The sequence below is a fragment of the Cavia porcellus genome, unplaced genomic scaffold, assembly GCF_034190915.1.
Source record: "Cavia porcellus strain 051 isolate PalLab524CR breed Dunkin Hartley unplaced genomic scaffold, mCavPor4.1 scaffold_29, whole genome shotgun sequence".
Taxonomy (NCBI): domain Eukaryota; kingdom Metazoa; phylum Chordata; class Mammalia; order Rodentia; family Caviidae; genus Cavia; species Cavia porcellus.
The window spans coordinates 10,809,457-10,828,934 of record NW_026947512.1 but is presented as its reverse complement, the minus strand read 5'-3'; the positions used below and the strand labels follow the sequence as shown (position 1 = coordinate 10,828,934).

At 41.8% G+C, this 19,478-nt stretch overlaps 1 protein-coding gene across 1 annotated transcript in view; it reads left to right on the top strand.

Moving 5' to 3' along the window:
* Tnn (tenascin N) overlaps positions 1-19,478 on the top strand; it is a 64,300-nt gene that overhangs the window by 24,820 nt on the left and 20,002 nt on the right. Inside the window, exons 8-15 of the mRNA XM_063240188.1 lie at positions 1,203-1,466; positions 2,109-2,372; positions 7,203-7,466; positions 9,104-9,367; positions 11,212-11,475; positions 13,683-13,946; positions 15,077-15,340; positions 18,672-18,935. Of these exons, the coding sequence (XP_063096258.1) occupies positions 1,203-1,466; positions 2,109-2,372; positions 7,203-7,466; positions 9,104-9,367; positions 11,212-11,475; positions 13,683-13,946; positions 15,077-15,340; positions 18,672-18,935 (2,112 nt within the window). The remainder of the gene's footprint in view (positions 1-1,202; positions 1,467-2,108; positions 2,373-7,202; positions 7,467-9,103; positions 9,368-11,211; positions 11,476-13,682; positions 13,947-15,076; positions 15,341-18,671; positions 18,936-19,478) is intronic.

The window sequence follows — 19,478 nt, the reverse complement described above, 5'->3', positions numbered from 1 at the left end:
AAGCCTCGTAGGAGTCCTCATCCAATGAGGGTCTTCAGTTGCACACTTGTGGCTGTCTCAATGTCCTGAGTTGATTCAAAACATTTACTTTACATGGTCATTTGGGGAAGCACTGGAAGTCACACAGCGCAGATCCAGTGAATGAGGCAGATAAGGACACACTGTCGTGTTCTGTTGGATAAAAGTTTGCCATATCAGAAGTGAAGTGTGATATCAGGTGTGGTGAGGAAGGATGAAACCATCTGTCCATTTCTCAGGCTGCTTTTTTCTTGTATTCTCTAATAATCCCTTATGCTAGTCAGAGTTTACTGTAGTGTCCCCAAGTGGAAACTCAGCTCAAACAGTTCCATCATGGCCAGAAAACACAATCAGCATCACTTACTGTTGGATCTTGATTGCTGTGTGTCTTTTTTGCACAAGAATTTGAATGAATTTCACTCTGAATCTTGGTCTCAGAATCATAATTATAAGACAAGTTTCATTGTCCATGGTGACATTTCTTAAAAAACTGCAATCGGAAGTGGTAGGATGGTGCAAACCCAATTGAAATTGACCCAATTTCATGGTAATGCTTCATGATTCATGATTTATGACATACTTTGAAACACACCTTCTCACAACTACAGCTCACAACTGATTGACTGCACTGAACAAGTTGAAACTTTTCCCACACTAAGGTTTGAAGCTCTGCTTCTCATGTTGAAAGATCCCTATCTTCTGGCTGAATGGTGCTAAACAGTGTTTTCACCACACTTTTTTTTAATCACACTCAGTTAAGTTAGAGCGGATGCAGATATTTATTGAACTGTAATTGTTTTCAGGTCCAAGGAGTTAGGAAGTGAATAAAAGTACCTTACATAATTGCCAGGTAAAGGAGAAATTTGTATGTGAAGATCAGTTCTTTTTATCTAAAAGCAATTTGTGGGAAAAATTTATACCTATATAAACTATAGTTATATATTGGCTTGATCTGATTGGCTTCTGTGTATTGGCTTGATCTGAAAACTGCTTCTCATTAAATGCTAATAGCCTATTCTTAGAATTGCTGATCATTTGTTTAATTACACCCATGATTCATCTCAATCATTGGCATATAACAGAATGAAATTTATTGAGACCATCATTTTGGCTATATCTAGGCTGGTTTTTTAGGAGCTCCAAGGTGGTAAAAGCTACCCTCTTATTTTGTATCTTTCCTAAAGAAATCGATAGCCCAGCAAATTTGGTGACTGATCGGGTAACAGAAAATACACTCACTGTCTCCTGGGATCCAGTGGAGGCTGAAATTGATAAGTATATGGTGCGCTACACCTCTGCCAATGGAGAGACCAGGGAGATTCCAGTGGCTAAGGAGCAGACCAGCACTGACCTGACTGGCCTGAGCCCAGGAGTGGAGTACAAAGTCTATGTGTGGGCCCAGAAGGGGGACCGAGAGAGCAAGAAAGCCAACACTCAGGCCCCCACAGGTAACTAGAGGGACATGATCAATTGGAATTGAAGTTTGAATGTGTAGATTAAAATGTGCATGGTACCAAAGGTTTGGCCAACATGACAGATTCTGTAATTGGAATCTTAAATATGCAAGGCTGGCAGTGAGCTTGAGAACTGTTCTTTGTGGGGTACTCTTCCCTGCTAATGAGACTTATGAAACCACTTGGCCACCAGAAGTGAGAAGTAAAGTTACATAGTAGCAATATTTTTAGCATATACAGCCAAGATACAGGATCTGGTTATTGCAGTGTTTGTGATAATACTTTTAAAGTACCCACCAGTGAATAGCCTTTGATAAAATGATCAATTAGGTAACATGATGTCATGTCGGATGTTTAATGGACAGTCTCAATAAGCCATATACTACTAAGAAGACATTGTTTGTCCCACATTTTAAGGAGCTGAAAGCCAAGAAACGGTATGAAGTGTGTAACAATTCCTCCTTTGAAATTGAGAACCAGAGGCTACTTTTTCCCTTGACTTCTCCTAGAGACCCAGAGTGGGAATCTCTTGGCTTTGTGCTGAGAACTCTAGAAGATGAAAATCAGGATGGCAGGGTGGTAGATATGTCTTCCATAGCTTTTGAGCTAAGGCTTTTCCCAACATATTTCTTTCAGATATTGACAGTCCTAAAAATCTGGTGACTGACCAGGTGACAGAGAATATGGTCACTGTCTCCTGGGACCCAGTGCAGGCTCCTATTGATAGGTATATGGTGAGCTACACTTCTGCTGATGGAGAGACCAAGGAGGTTCCAGTAGGGAAGGAACAGAGGAGCACCATCCTGAAAGGTCTGAAGCCAGGCACGGAGTACAAATTTCATGTGTGGGCACAGAAGGGGACCCAGGAGAGCAGAAAGGCTGATGCGCAGGCCCCTACAGGTAATGGAGTGTGTGGGATCCTTGTATCATTGCTAAACTCACTGTCTTTAGGTTGTTTTTCCTTTTCTTTGATCTTGTCAGACAGGGAGGTTTTGTAAATTAAAGGTTGGTATCTCTCCATAGTAAATTATGTACCTCTCACTTCCTTTATGTCTTAGAATATGTTTCATACTGTGGTCTCTAAATCCTGGTCTCTAAAGATTGATGGGTATTGCTCTTGATCTCTTGTTTTTCTTTGCCTCTTTGCTATGGTAAAGAATAAATGTAAAGAAAGCATCAGCAGCTGTCATGCTGAGAAATCCAGATTTGAGAATTATGATCTGAAACCAACTTTTATGTTTCCAAAACCAACTTTTTAAGCTTCCACCTGTTTAAATCCTTTTTATGATGTTTTTGCCTTTTGGATGAAAATTTAGGCCAACATTATTACAGTGCTTTTTTTTTTTTTTTGCTAAAAACAAGCAAATGTAGGTCTCGAATGTTACTTCTTTTTAACGTCCACTCCCATGTAATAGTCCACCCTTCACTGACCGTTGACCATTTGCCTGCTAACGGCCTGCAGTGAGAGGAGGAATGGCTTAGCTTCTTTTGTCTTTTCCCAGCTTGTACTCAAACACTAATCTTCCCAGTTTGCTAAGTACAAGTTCGGACCCATTTGTGTTTGGCACAGTTGGGAGATTAAGCTGAGGAGAAGTCAGAGGTCGTAGGAACAGGGATGAACATGAGGAGAGGGAAGTAGAAGAGGGGGAGGAGGAGGAAGAGGAGAAGCCAGGGGTCAAGAGGAAGGGGGCTGAGGGGTTATATGAGTCAGTTTTCCTGTTGCTGGGGCAAGCTACCTGACACGTGCAGCGCAAAGGAAGAGAAGTTTATTTTGGCTCACAGATTTGGACATTCCAGTCCATTAAACGGCTGGGTGAGAGGCAGAAATAGGGGAGGGTAAAGCTGCTCACCCTTCAGCCAGGATGCCGGGGTGGAGGTCAGGAAGGGCCAGGTAAAGCATACACCTTTGCATGTCACTCCCCTAGTGACCCATCCATTCTGACCAGGCCTTACCTCTGAGCTCAAGACTTTTGGGGGATCATTTTGTATGTAAATCATAACATTCCACGCTGGCTCCCAAAAGTTCATGTCCCTCTCATTATGTAAAATACGTTTTACTCCATCTTTAAAAGTTAACAAAGTCTTAACAGTTTCAGCGTTGCTGACAAGTCTGTCTTCTCTGACACTCAAGGCAAACTCTTAGCTATGAGTAACAGTAAGAAATGAAAAAGAAAGTTAAACCCTTCCAATGCACAGTTGCACAGGGTAAGCACTGCCATTCCAAAGACAAGGAGTAGGGGAATAAAGTGATACCAAATCAAAGCAAGAATGAAAGCCGGCAGGGCATGCATTAAGTCCCACAACTCCATGGGAGGAACCTGGAGCAGTTGTGGTGAGGTGTTTTCCAAGGGGTTTGAGTAACCCTGTCCTAAGGCCTTGCTGATTGCAGCCCCCATGGCCTCTCTCTCACTACGTGTGGCTTTCCTCAGCAGATAATTCGTGTTCCTGGAATTTTCAACATCTTACAGTTTCCATTGCACCTTGAGCTTCACTCTCATAGCTTCACACCTTGCTTCTTGGGCACACTGGGTAGCCTCTCAAACCTTCCTCTGCCTGGAAGCTTCCGTGACCCACCATTCTTGCATTCTACATGCCTGAAAAGCCAGAAGCACATGGATGATGCCAAAGTCTGCTGTCAGATCAAGAAGGAACCTGGCCTCCTTTGACACAGCAGCCTCTGAATGTGTAGATAGCAGGATTTAGAGCTACATTTCTCTAGGTAACCCTGAATGAGCAGAGCATCCTGGGGCTTTTGTCTCAAAGCAAGATATTTCAAAGGACCTTATTCCCTTAAGCTTTTGAAGGATAATGTCTGATCAGTTATGGGGATGTCTTTAAGTCATTTTTGCTACTGTCCTGATAGAAAGTACTTGGCTTCTTTTTAATGTGAATGTTTTTAGCAACCATGATATCCTTGACCTAGACTTTGCAGGTGTTTTTTTTTTTCCTGATGAAACTGCAAAATTTTCAAATCATTCACCTCTGCTTTTTGTTTGAATCTCACTGTAAATCTGGCTAAAAAACCCAGCTGTACCTGTGCCATAGTCTGAATGTTGGGCTGCCTTGACATTTTCTCTGCTTGATCATTTACCACTCCCCTTAATTTCAGTGTCCTGCAAAGTGTCATGACATGGGCAAAATTAAGACCCAAGGCCTCTAGTTCAGTTGCCAATCAAATTCTTATTTCCTACTGAAATCTTTTGATCCGAGCATTTATTGTATACATTCCTACCAGCATTTTGGCCTTCTGAGTCTGCCCAGAATCACCCATTAGGCTCTGCTTTCATCATCCTAGGACTTCTTTAGTCTTCATCTGCAAAGCTTACCAAACTCCTACAAAGTCCTGAAGGCTTGTAAGCCACCCGATGAGGTACAGTCCACAGCACTGATCTGACTCCTGGTACCAGTTTTCTGGATTAGCCACTTTCCCATCACTGGGAAATACACGACACCCACAATTTAAAGGAGAGGTTTATTTTGCCTCACAGTTTCACAGGTTTCATTCAGTTCATCGTCATCTGCTCTGAAGCAGAAGCAGCATGATGGAAGTGAGCTGCTTACCAGGAAGGAGAAAGAGAAGAGGAAGAGAGAGAAAGTGTGGGGGGGGGGATAAAAGGAAGAAGAAGAGAAGAATGAGAGAGAAGGAGAAGGAGGAAGAAGGGGAAAGAAGGGAGCCAAGAACCTCAGGACAGGAATATATCTTTCTAGGCTCTTCTGACCAGGCACCACCTCGAACACATGAGGTTTGGGGAGCCATTTTAGATTAGACCATCGCAGGGTTTCTGAGGGAAGAGAGGCCAAGTTTTGTGGAAGATCACAGAAGCCAAATAATAATCATGGCTGCTGTGGGCCTTTTGTGGGACTGTAAGTTTTAAAGCTAACTCTCCCGTGGAGTACCTTTGTGCATGTCTTTTTCTGGAGGGTCTGTCACTAATGATACTATGGACAATGGCTTGTCTCCTCAGATCTCTTGCTCCACTTCTTCCACACATACACAAGGAGAGCATCTACCCCAGCATCTCTGATGGAGTCATCTTGCTCCTCTAGGTGGCCCCCTAGGACAGTTTCTAGCACAAGCCAGGCAGGCCTCTGCTTTGCCCAGGTCTGGCCCCCTGGGAATCACACGTGTCCTTTATTTATTCAGCTGGATGTACAGGTCTTTTGAGTGCTCCAGCCTCTTTTCCTGCATCAGAGCAGCCAGCAGTTCTCTCACTATTGATATTTTAGGGATGTATCACCCTAAAATGGACACTAGCTCATGGTGTTCCCCATGCTTTTGGAAGGAATTTCAACTTTGGCACTATTGATATTTTTAGGTGGATAATTGTCTGTTGTACGGATTTTTATTCTGCATTGTAGCATATTTAGCAGTATCCCTGGTACCTGCATATTAGATGCCAGTAATCACCTCATCTTACACTGAGTTTTGACAATCGGAAGTGTCTTCAGACAATGCTAATCATACTTACTGAGATCTTTTGCTCTAGAGACTGATAGTCTCTAAAAAAGAACTCATTGAAGCTGTGTTTAAGGCGTGGCTGCCACTTGTGGGACCAATTATACAGCTCTTTCCAGATAACTCCTGAGGCCTACCTTACTGGCCTCTCCAGCCTCTTTTGTGGGCCAAAGATAGTTGGTCAGTCAAGGGTTATGAGACTGTTGATCCTGCCTTGGTTGGAACCCTCAGGTTGGAATTGGATATCTGTTTTCTTGAAGTCACAGCCTAAATCAATATATGCAATAGGGCATATGAGCATTTAGGAAAACGGATTTTGCAGTGAACTATTTAGAAAAAAAGGATGGTATTATTTTCTTGGTAAAATACATTTTTGAGCACCTTCCTTGTGTGTGGTGTGCAGGGACCCAATACCTTGCATTTACAAAATGTTGACAAAATGATATTACTAATAATGATAGTTCATAGTCATTGGTCAGTGCTAAGAGCAATCACAAGAGACACAATATTAGCTCACATAGTACAGGAACTCTACAAGACATGAAGAAATAATATCAGATTCCACATCCTTTGTCTTTTTTTTCCTGTGGAGGAAATTGATGCAAAGAGGCTAATTTACCCTTGATTACATTTTGAATTATAGAGTGAATGTTCCATGGCTTCAGAACAGGGAATGCTGCAATACTTTAACATTTTCAAAGCCCTTTTTTCTGTGTACCATTTTAAAATCTTGATTTCCAGAGCTAACTAGAGAGCTATGTACAATAACTATTAAACATTCTATTTTACAAATATAGAAGTAAATTGAAACAATTTGCCTAAGGTCATAAAACAAGTTAGTAATTTATGAAAGTAGATACATGCTTGGAATGTTAGTATAGAATCAAACTAAAGGTCCATCCAAGTGCAGATTTTAGAAAGGAAGAAACTGAGACACAGGCAGAGGCAGCCAAATTGCCCAAGGCTACAACTGGTTGGTGGCAGAGCTGGGACAAGACCCTTGGTCTGCTGACTGCAGCTCAGGGGGTTTCCTGTCCCCAAGGTCTCTCTCTTGGCCTAGACCTAGAAGCCAGCTGCCCCAGCCATGGCTGTGCTACTCACACCATTGTCCTATGCTGCTTTCTTGGGATCCAAGAACCTAGCTGGGGAGATAGGCTCTGTATCCATGAAGCAACTAAAACCCAGATATGAGATGAGATGATTTCAAGTACAGTTGAAGTAAAATGGTGTTACCTCTGTTGATAGTTAGTGTTGATCAACAATTTTCTTTTTAGACATTGACAGCCCCAAAAACCTGGTGACTGACCAGGTGACAGAGAACACTGCCACTGTCTCTTGGAAGCCAGTAAAGGCTGACATTGACAGGTATGTGGTGCGTTACACCTCCGCGGATGGAGAGACCAGGGAGGTTCCGGTGAGGAAGGACCGGAACAGGACCATCCTGACAGGCCTGAAGCCAGGTGTGGAGTACGAGGTCGATGTGTGGGCCCAGAAGGGGGCCCGGGAGAGCAGGAAAGCCAACACCAAAGCCCCCACAGGTAATGGGCATTGTTCTTTGGGAATGCGACATCTTTTATGCTAATCTTATAGGCGCCCAAGTTTGTGTAGGAATTAATGGTTATTCAAGACCAGGTGGTAGACCTCAATACCCTTTAACACGTTATCCCAAAATGTGGGCTTTGTACATGTCTTACAACAATTATCAGTGACCTATTCACTGATCCTCCAATTATGTGTTTCCTTTGTGGCCAGTCTCAAAATATTTCTTTTTAAGGGAATGTATGTAAAGAAAACACATATGGTACATAGATCTGTGACCTGAATACTTTAGGGAAATAGCTTTTTCTCTCATCTCTGTGGAAACAGATGGAGTGATTGCTGTCTGAAGGAGTGAGTCCTCTTTTGAGTTCTGTGGATTTCTCTCTGGAGGTCCTGTGCGTACACTGATATTTGATAACAGCTCACAGTTTTAAAGCTTTTTCATTTCTATTTCTCAGCTGTTGAAAACAACCTTATGGTGTGTTTACACACTTAAAATTCACCCTCTTTAAATATAAAATTCAGTGTATAATCATCTAGTTCTATAACTATTATCACGGTAAATTTCAGAGCATTCCCATCACCCAGAGGAATCTCATACCCATAACTAGTCATTTTTCATCTGTGCTCCCACCAGCCTTTGTGACAGCTGCTATTTGGCTATAGAGTTCTCTATTCAGGACATTTTATATGTGTGAGTTTATACAATATGTGAACTTTTGTGACTGTCTTTTTTTCATGAAGCGTAATATTCTTTAAGTTCATCCATGTTTTCTATAGATAAGTATTTGATTTTATTGGAATTAATATTTCATTGTATGGATATATACATTTTGTCTATCCATTCCACAGTTATTGGACATTCGAACTGTTTCTGGTTTTTGGCTATTGTTAATAAAGATATTATGAGAAGCTGTATATAAGCTTTTTATGTGCACATTCACCTTCATTTCTCATCAGTATATGCCTATGAGTGGAATTATTAGATCATTTAGAAATTCAATCTTTAATTTTTGAAGCACTAACAGTTTTAAAGTGATTGTATTACTTTACACTTCCACCAGAAATGAATGAGATTTATCATCTTCATTTACTTGGTCTTCAGGAGAATTTGTTGAATTGGTGGAACAAGAATGTATATCACCATTTTTTTGCATTTGAAAATCCTCAAATATGGTGATGTGCATGATTTGCCAAGATTGCATAGTTAGCCGATGACTAATGGATATTGATCCATGAAATATTGTGGCATATTACATTTCATTTAGTCTAAGGCTCACATACACAGATGGGAAAACTGAGGTTTGGTCAGAGCCAGCCAAGTTGTCTGAGGCCACAGCTGGCTGGTGGCAGAGTTGGGGTGAGATCTCTGGTCTGCTGCCTGTAGCCCCTCTGGCCTGGGCTTAGAACTCAGCCTAACTGTGGATGTGATGCTCAACCAGGATGTGATCCTGCTCTGCCTCCTGGAGGATCTAAGAGTCTGCTTTGAAGACAAGGTCTGTGCCTATGAAGCAACTGAAAACCAAGAAATGAGAAGCAAGAACTATAAATGCAGGAAACTGTCTCAGTGATAGCCAAACAGCTTCTCTCTTGGAGCCTGTTAATAGTATTTATTGATCAGTACTTTTTCTTTTAGACATTGACAGCCCCAAAAACCTGGTGACTGACCAGGTGACAGAGAACACTGCCACTGTCTCGTGGGACCCAGTGGAGGCTGACATTGACAGGTATGTGGTGCGCTACACCTCTGCCGACGGAGAGACCAGGGAATTTCTGGTGGGGAAGGACCAGAGCAGCACCATCCTGACAGGCCTGAGGCCAGGTGTGGAGTACGAGGTCGATGTGTGGGCCCAGAAGGGGACCCGGGAGAGCAGGAAGGTCAACTCCAAGGCCCCCACAGGTAATGGGCATTGTTCTTCGGGAATGTAACAACTATCTTGTTAAGTCTGTGGAAGACTGAGTTTGGTACTCTTTTTCTGAGATTGGCAGAAATCAGTGATTAGTAGAAGACCAGGATAGGAAACCTCTGTCATACTTTTCACATTATCCCCTTAATATATAAGAAGGCCAGAGGCTGGGGATTTAGCTCAGCGGCATAAGAACCTGCCTTGCAAGCAGGTGGTCATGAGTTCGATCCTCAGTACCGATTTAAAAAAAAAAAAAAAAAAATATATATATATATATATATATATATAATAAGGCCTCACTCTTTAATCTCCTGTGATTGCGGTGATTGGTCAGACTAACCCAGCATTTCTCTAATTTTGTTTCCCTTTTGGTCAGTCTCAAAATATTTTCCTTTAAACAGAAAAGGTTTCATGTTGGGATCTGGGAACTGTGTACTTTAGGGAGATGTCTTTTACTGTGATCTATTAGGAACAAAAAAGAGGCTGTTGCTTTCTTTGTGAATAATCGTCTTCTGAGTATTATGTGTTTACTCTAAGAATCCCATGGTTGCCATGATATACAGTAACAATCTACAGTGTTGAAGGTTTTCATTTGTCTTCCTTCCTTTGTTAGGATCAGCTTATTAAGATGTATCTGTAAACTATAAATCCATCCTTTTAAAGTTTGCAATTGATTGGTTTTAGTATAGTCACAGAGGAGTACAGATCCATTACCAATCACTTCCAGCCCTAAGGAACTACTGCTGTTTGTCTCTATAGATTTCCTTGTTTGGGACATTTAACACATAGAGATATATAGGTGCCTTTGTGACTGACTTCTTTTCAAAAACCATAATATATTCCAGGTCATCCATGTTGAAGCTGATATCAATACTTAATTTTATTGTAAATTAACATTCCATTGTATGGACAGACCACATTTTCCTATCAATTCATCAATAATTGCACTATTTATTTGGTTGCTACTGAGAATGATGATGCTAGGGCTTTGTATGTTTTGTTTTTCTGCATGGAGGATTGAACCCAGTAGCTGGCACATGCCAGACAGCTCTACCACAAAGCTATACTTTCATCCCTACCATGTACAAGTTTTTGGATGCATATACATCTTCCTTTCTCTAAGATGTATGCCTAAAAATAGTTCCTGTTTCATTTGTTATTTATCTTTAACTTTGGAGGAACTGCCAGAATGTTTCCACTGTGGTTATACCATTTTACATGCCTGCCAGCAATGACTGAAAATTGTTTTCTTCAGGATACTTGGTCCCCAGATAAATTTGTTGAATCAGTAGAGCAGGAACCAGTAACCCTATTTTGCAGTAGAGAATCTTCAAATACAGTTAAGTTATGATTTCTACAAATTACTAACCTAGGTATGATTCTTGGGGTTTGAGTTACAAAATAGCCATGGAATATTCTGGTGCTTTAACATGTATTTCATGTAAGGCTCCATTTGCAGATACAGGAGCTGAGGCGCAGTCAGACGTACAAGTTATTTAAGGCTACAGCCTGCTCATGGCAGAGTTAGGATAAGATCTACAGTCTGCTGGTCATACCCCAAGGGGCGTCCTGCCTCTGCTCTGCCTCTTGGTTGGGCCTAGGACTCAGTTCCTCTGACTGTGGATCTGATTCTCATCCGGGATGTGGTCCTGGGTTGGCTTCTTGAAAATCCAAGAGCCCAGCTAGAGAGACAAAGTCTGTTTCCATGAAACTACAAAAAAACCAAACTTTGAAATGAGAAAACTACAATTACAAGAAAATGCCTCAGCTCAAGCAAAATGGTCTTACTCTTTGGTGCCTGTTGGTGGTTTGTATTGATCAATACTTTTTCTTTTAGATATTGACAGCCCCAAAAATCTGGTAACTGACCAGGTGACTGAGAACACTGCCACTGTCTCGTGGGACCCTGTGGAAGCCGATATTGATCAGTATGTGGTGCGGTACATCTCTGCTGATGGAGATACCAGGGAGATTCCGGTGGGGAAAGAGCACCGTAGCACCCTCCTGACAGGCCTGAGGCCAGGTGTGGAGTACAGGGTGGATGTGTGGGCCCAGAAGGGGACTCAGGAGAGCAGGAAGGTCACCACCAAGGCCCCCACAGGTAATGGACGTTGTGTTTCGGAAATGTAACATCTGTCATGCTACGTATACAGTAAACCTTTGTCATACTACTTACACCATCCCTTAGTACCTTAAATATGAAATAAGGATATCAGCCTTGCTCTTTATAGTCTCCTAAGATTAATGGTGATTGATCACTCACCCAGTGTCTCTTCAATTTTGTATTTCCTTTGTGTTCAGTCTCAAAATATTTCTTTTTTTTAAAAAAAATTTTATTTTAAAGAGAATAAAACAAAAGAAGACAGAACAAAGCAGATAGAACAGAACAATGTAAGTAATACTGCACTTCCAACAAGACAACTCGATATTAACAGTAGCTACCATAAAGTCTCTTTCTTTGAAATAGTTGAGCATACTTTCACATACCATTGTATCACATATAACAAAATGTATAAAACCATTCAAGAGAATGAAAGTATTACAGGGCATTCAGAACCAAATAACAGAAAATGAACAATGGCTATATCTCATTTTCCATAAAAAATTTGTTTATACTATCACACATATTAAAATCCAATAAAATACAACATGATAGAACCAATGGAAATAGAGGAACAAAAGCATGGTAGGACTTCAAAGCAAGATGATATTAAATCAGCAATGGCTGCCAATAATGTCTTGTTTTCTTCAAAGTAGCTGTTCATACTATCACACGTAATAAAATACAACAAAACAGAATAAAACCATTCCAACTAATGAATGAAAACATTATAAGGCTTCAAAAGCAATGTAATGGGGAATCATAGAAGAGGATTTTTTTTTTTTTTTTTTTGGTATCAGGATCAAACTCATGACCTCGCACTTGCCAGGCAGGCACTTATGCTGCTGAGCTAAATCCCCAGCCCTGGAAGAGGATATGAAGGAACCATATTCATGTTGGGATTTCTAAAGTATAATACACTTCTTTAGGGAAATATCTTTTACTGTGATCTGTTTGGAACAGAGAGGATTGTTGCTTTATTAGTGAATACTCCCTTTTGAATACTGTATGTTTTGCTCTGAGGATTCTGTGGTTGTAGCATATAGAGTAAAGATTTATGCTAAAGCTTTTCATTTTTCCTTTCTCCTTTGTTGAGAACAGCCTTATCTGTATGTTATTTACATATATCTTAATAATCCACCCTTTAAAAGTTTATATCAGCAGGCATAGCATAGCATAGCATAGCATAGCACAGCATAGCACAGCATAGCATAGCATAGCATAGCATAGCGGGGTACAACTATTACCATTATTCAATTCAGGACATTTTATCACCAGGAGAAACATCATGTTCAATACCAGTCACTCTTCGTCTCTTTTCCTTCCAGCTTTAGGTAACAGCAGCTGTCTGTCTCTATAGATTTTCCTGTTCTGAACATTTAAGATTCATACAATATATAATACAATAATATTGTATTAATTACACATTTTAATATTTCCAGGTTCATCCATGCTGTAACTTACAACAGACTTAATTTTATTGTAAATTAATAATCTGTTGTATGGATGCGCCACATTTTATCAGCTGTTGGACATTTGAGTTGTTTCTATGGTTTTGCTATTGTTAGAAATTAGGCTTTGAACATTTTGTACCAGTTTTTGTGTGGACATACATACTTAATGAGAGGAATTGCTAGATCATATGATGGTTCAATCTTTAATATTTGAGGAATTGTGAGAATGTTTTCATTCTTGTTAATGCCATTTTACATACCTCCCATTGACTCAGTAGAGCAGGAATCAGTATTCCTATTTTGCAACTGAGAATGCTTAATACAGTGAGGTGCATGATTTCTACTGGATCCATGAAATAGTCAGGGAATATTAGGGAGTCTTAACATCTACCTAAGTTTAAGGCCTACATTTTTGGATGGCAAAACTAAGGTACAGTGAGAGGCAGCTGAGTTGTTTAGGATAAGATCTTTGGTCTGCTTGCTACAAACTGGGGGGCTTCTTGCTCCCGAGATCTGCTCCTTGGCCTGAACCTAGAACTCAGCCCTTCTGACTGTGGATATGATGCTCACCCAGGATATGGTCCTATGCTTCCTCTGTGAACATCCAGGAATCCACTGTGCAGACAAGGTCTCTGTCTATGAAACAGATAAAAACCAACATATAAGATGTAAAAAACTATCTTATGTCAAGCTTAATGTCTCACTGTTTGGTAGCCATTGGTAGTTTTTATTGATCAGCACTTTTTCTTTTAGACATTGACAGCCCCAAAAACCTGGTGACTGACCAGGTGACCGAGAACACTGCCACTGTATCCTGGGATCCAGTGGAGGCTGATATTGATAGGTATGTGGTGCGCTACACCTCTGCTGATGGAGAAACCAAGGAATTTCTGGTGGGGAAGGAACACAAGAGCACCGTCCTGACAGACCTGAGGCCAGGTGTGGAGTACAAGGTGGACGTGTGGGCCCAGAAGGGAGCCCGGGAGAGCAAGAAGGCCAATACGGAGGCCCCCACAGGTAACGGATGTTGTTCTTTGGACTGTAACACCTGTCATGCTAAGCCTGAAGGAAGTCAAATTCTGTTTTCCGCCTGTGACATAGGCAACATCTATGGTATATATACCAGCAGGATAGTGTTCCTTCAGTATCAATTATGCATACCATTCCTCACTTCCATTTATCTAATTTCTGGAGTATATAATCAGTTCTTCATATACTCTACAAACTCTTTTTGGATAGCTTTCTTTATCAAAACCTCTTTTAAGTATATGAATCTTTTGCTGGAGACAATATTGATGATCTAGAAGTGAGTTTGTGAATGGAAGCAGAAGCTGAAAAATACTATTATTATTATTTTGGTACTAAGGATTGAACTCACGACTGCACGCTTGCAAGGCAGGTGCTTATGCCATGAAAAATATTATTAGTAATGATGTATGAGTGATTTGACTTTAAAAATATAGATTTGGTATCTATAGCTAGTAGGTATGTGGTTTGCTGTAGTATGGATTAATCATAATTTATAAAATTTGCTTTCACCTATAAATAATAATAACTCTATGGATAATATGGACATATTTGTATATTGAATGGGGGTATGGATGTTTCTTAGATTGTACAGGGTAAGTCGTAATTGACGGAAACACCTAATAGCAGTTAGTTAAGCAAGACAGATGTTTGTTTATTCTTCTCAGTAGAGTGGCAAAGTACAAATGATCCAGAGTTTTGAGGATCAGGATAATGTTTGTGCTACATTCATACCTTATTATTGTGAGAGAGATATGTGGCTGGATCTTGTGCATTTTTAAAATCAGCTTTGAAAGCTGCACCCTGCCTAGAACATGCCTTGTACTGGATGAGGGCTCTGTGCAGCCTACTAAATGACGAGAGAGATTTGGTTTGTTAAAATTTTGGTAGAGGTAATAGCCCAGTTCTTCAGACTCTGCTTGATTGTGCTTTCTACTCGAGGAGACACGTATGTCTGGGGAGAGAAGATGTACATCCATGAAACAGCTAAAAAATGAGAAAAGAGCACAGGAAGTGGAAAACCCACGAAACATGAGGGGCCTCATCCTGGGCAACCTGGCTACCAGTTTCTGTACCCTGGGCCTGCCCATAGCAATGTTAATCAGTCCTTTTCCTTTTAGAAATTGATAGCCCGAAAAACCTGGTAACCAACCAGGTGACAGAGAATACAGCCACTATCTCCTGGGACCCGGTGCAGGCCAACATTGACAGGTATGTGGTGCGCTACACCTCTGCTGATGGAGAGATCAGGGAGATTCCAGTGAAGAAGGAGAAGACCAGCACTGTCCTGACCGGCCTGAGGCCCGGTGTTGACTACACGGTCCAAGTGTGGGCCCAGAAGGGCAACCGGCAGAGCAAGAAGGCCAAAACCAAGGCCCCCACAGGTACTGGATATTGGGAATGTAATGTTGTTTGAGAATGTAACATCTGCCATGTTAAATCTTTGGGAGGTCAAGTTTTGTTTTTCTTTTCTTACCTTATCATGTAGTAGGAGGGAGGAGAAAAGCAGGCTGGAGTAATTAATGCTGCTAAGTGATGAATGCTGCTTATGGGAATCTGTGATCTCAGGCCCTGTGGACTGCTTTAGGAGAGTGCCTTAGTCCATTTTATCCTGTAACTGAATACCACAGCTGGTGCAAATGATGAACAACACAAGTTCATCTGCTCACAGTTCTGCAGGCTGAGTTCAAGGGCATGGTGCTAGCTTCTGGTGAGGGCCTCTATGCTACTTATGACATGGCAGAAGGGCAAGTGAAGGCAGGTGAGATAGAGCGAGAGGGCAAGATGGTGCTGGAGTTAAACCTACTCCACCGTAGTAGCCCACTCCTGTGACAGTAACATTAATCCATCAAAGACAGCAGAGCCCTGATGGCGCAGTCACCTCTCAGAGACTCCACTTCTGATTACCGTCTCAGTGGCAATTAAATTTCATCATGGGTCTCGGAGCAAACCATAGCTGACAGTTTGCTGTAAAACAACAACAACAACAAAAAAGAACAAAGCATAGCATTAGATCCTGAGTAGGATTGCTGAGCTGTCCTACTAGTCTTTAAATGCTTTCTTAAACTTTGTGCCTTTCAGCAGTAGAAAATTATACTAAATAATGTGAAACCTATGTAAAACTCCTTAAAACTAAAGATTGGAGAACTGTTTTGTGGCAGGTGATTTTACAAGGCCTTGACTTAATAAATACTGAATGGTATAAACTTTCAAATGACCAGTGAAACTGGACCCCAGTGCTCAACATGCAGCTAACTTTTAATGAACATCTGCTACGTAGCATCAGTAAGCAAAACAAATGTGATCTGTTGAACTCCAGTAGAGAGCTGCAAGAGAACAAATTTGTAACTATCAGTTATGGTAAGTTCTATGAGGGAGATGATGGCAGTGTAGGAATAGAGAATAACAGGTAAGAATGGTTCTTAAATGGGGTGAATAGTAATAGGATACACATTAAAAGAGATACCCAAATGATAGTTGTTTAAGTGATGAATGAATTTATTTACCCCCATAGAATGGCAGAGGATAAGTGAGCCAGGGTCGATAGGGCAGCTCCTCTGTACAAGAGAACCAGCCTTCTTGTCTTTTTTTTTTTTTTTCTTTTTGGCTCAAGCATCCTTAGGGAGTGGACTTCATTTACATGGTAACACCCTGTATGCATTCTCACCGATGGGCAGGGGCGTGGGAAAGGACAAGGCATAACTGGAGTATTGCACACATCCATTCTCACACTTTGTTGTCTAAGAAAAGACGTAGTGCCAGATCTCAGTGCAAAGTGGCTGGAAATGAGGTCTTCAGCTGGATGACTCATGAGTCCAGGTTTGACTTCTGTTTCACTGTAAAATGAAATTAAATAGCTACCTGTAGCAATTAATTAAATTTTAATTAATTAAAATCGTTAAAATAAAAAAGTATTTCTTCAGTTGAACCAGCCACATTTGAGATGGTCAGTAGCCACCTGTGACTAATGGCCACCACGTTGGACAGTGTAGATTACAGAGTATTTGTGGCACTGCAGAGAGATTACTAGGCAGTGTGCTTATAGAAGAAGGGGAGGATGACTACCGGGGAAGGTAGGCATTCTTGGCACAGGTAAGAACACTTGTGATGGTCCAAAGTAGGAACAGACATGAGATAGTTGGGGAACTGCAAGGCTGATGTCATTGGAGCATAGAAGATGAGGGAGCTAGTGTCCCGGCACAAGGTGGAAGGACCAGGGTCAGATCATATAGAAGCACATGACGCTTAAAAGAGGAAGTGTGCTACATTTATTAGAAGAAAAAAGACATGAAGTAGTCATTTAAAACTATTTTTCAAATCAGAGTAAGGGGAATAAATGAAAGTGACTAAAGGGTAGAAGTGGGAAGATTAGTAAAGGAGCTAGTATAAAAGTCTTGGTGAGGGGTAATGATCTGAGCAAGCATGATGGTGTAGGGAGAGAGAAGAGAGGACGTCTGGGGACGTATTTTAGAGGTATAAATGATAGCAACTGTGGACTTGAGTCCCCACTTCTTTGTACCCATAGCTCACAAGTATGATTTGAGCACAATGAAAAATTATGTACCATTTTTTGAGAAGGGAGACTGTGGATGATGTCACAACTTTTATAAATTTAAGTTTGAGATACTCGTTAGATTCCTCGGTTAGTTGAGTGATTTGTTTATTAGTTCCACATGTACTTAGTGAGTATCTAATATAGGCCAGGCACTGTGAATGGATATGCGGTAGTAGCTACAAGCCTGGAGCTCAGAACTGATGTTCTTACGGAACAATGAGTGTCTAGTTATAAGTTCAAGCTGTGGACATTGGTGGTGGTGGTGGCGGGGAGAATTATCCAAGGAGAAATGTAGAGACATAGGAAAACAGGGAGCTTTGGGCACGGTTTAGGTTGCTAACAAAGGAGTGAGGGGTCGGCAGAGGAGTAAGTGAGTTAGGAGGAAACCAAGCAAGTGTGTAGACCTGAAGGAGGAAGTGCATTAACTCTGCTGGGTACCACTCAAATTTGAGCCAAGTGCGCATGCCTGGTGCCCACTAGAAAGATGTCTGTCTAGAGCACTGGTGACCTAGAGTAGCAGATTTAGTGGTGAGAGACAGAAACAAGACTGAGTTGAGGAGTGAGCGGGAGGTGAGTGAGGCTGAGCTAGGCAGACCCTTCCCTTGGCTTTGTCAGTGCAGGGAGGGATGGCGTCCTAGAGCCGGCTTGTCTGTGACTGATGGCAGAGAAGACTCTGATGGTGCAGGAGGGAGGGGGCCCATGAAATGGGGCAAAGTCCTTGAGAGGCCACAAAATTCAGAGCACAGAGGGTCTATCTCACACTGAACACAAGAAAGCAACAAGAATTTGGGCCTGCATTCTCCCGTGCTTTTATAAATCAAATGGAAGAGAAGCTGTTACTTTGCTCTCAAATTCATTTAAACAACTGCCAGTAGATACCAGAGAGGTTACAAAAAAGGTTGTTTCAACTGCAGTTTCAGTAACTTATTCTATTGCTAAGGTTTTTATGGTTGAGCGAGAACTACACAGTCAAAAAAATTTCCAAATTGATAAACTTAGAGAAGATATGATTCCTTCCAGTTTTAATATCCACTGGTTTGTTTCCCTGGAAAATGGAACCAGGGGGCCTCTTACCCCGCTTTAAATGGAATTACACCATGATTATTGATAATCATATCAGAGAGCTCCCTAAAATTCAGCCTTTTCTCTTTTGAAAAAAGAAATTGACAGCCCCAAAAACCTGGTGACCAATCGGGTGACAGAGACTACAGCTACCATCTCCTGGGACCCGGTGAGAGCTGCCATAGACAAGTACGTGGTGCGTTATACGTCTGCGGATGGAAAGACCAAGGAGATTCCAGTGCCAAAGGAGCAGAGCAGCACCATTGTGACGGGCCTGAAGCCCAGCACGGCCTACACGGTGCAAGTATGGGCGGCGAAAGGGTCCCGGGAGAGCCAGAAGGCCCACACCAAGGCGCTGACAGGTACCGTGGGCCCAGTCCAGGGGAGTCCTTCAGATCTTTCCAGAGTGAATCCTCCCCTATGCCTGGGCCAGGGAGGGCAACAGGAAGGGTTTTTGCTTCATCTGAAGATACTTTTGCAGATGTCTTTTACTTGTCTTTTGAGGAGTGATTTGGTGTAACAGTTTAGATAAGATGACCGAGTGCAGAGGACGTGGTACAGTGGTTGTGTACAAGGTGACTTCCCTCAGCCCCATGTCAGGCCCAGAGTCTGGCTGGGCCTTGGGTTCAGTCGGGAGGAGAGACAGGCAGGAACTTCTGTATCCCTTTCCCAGATGGGGCCTCAGGAGGAGCAGCCTCCTCTGCACGGCTTCCAGGGGAAGGTCAGAGATGCCTGCACTATATGTATTTTGTGAGCATGATGTGGCCTCCAGCCTTGGCTTAACATCAGGCTTAGTGGGACGTGAAGGTCTACAGGGCCCTTTAGAGAAACTGGGCAAGGTCTGTCCATCCCTTCCACAGTCAAGTGCACTAACTGAGCCACTGCAGGTGGAAGTAAATTACTGT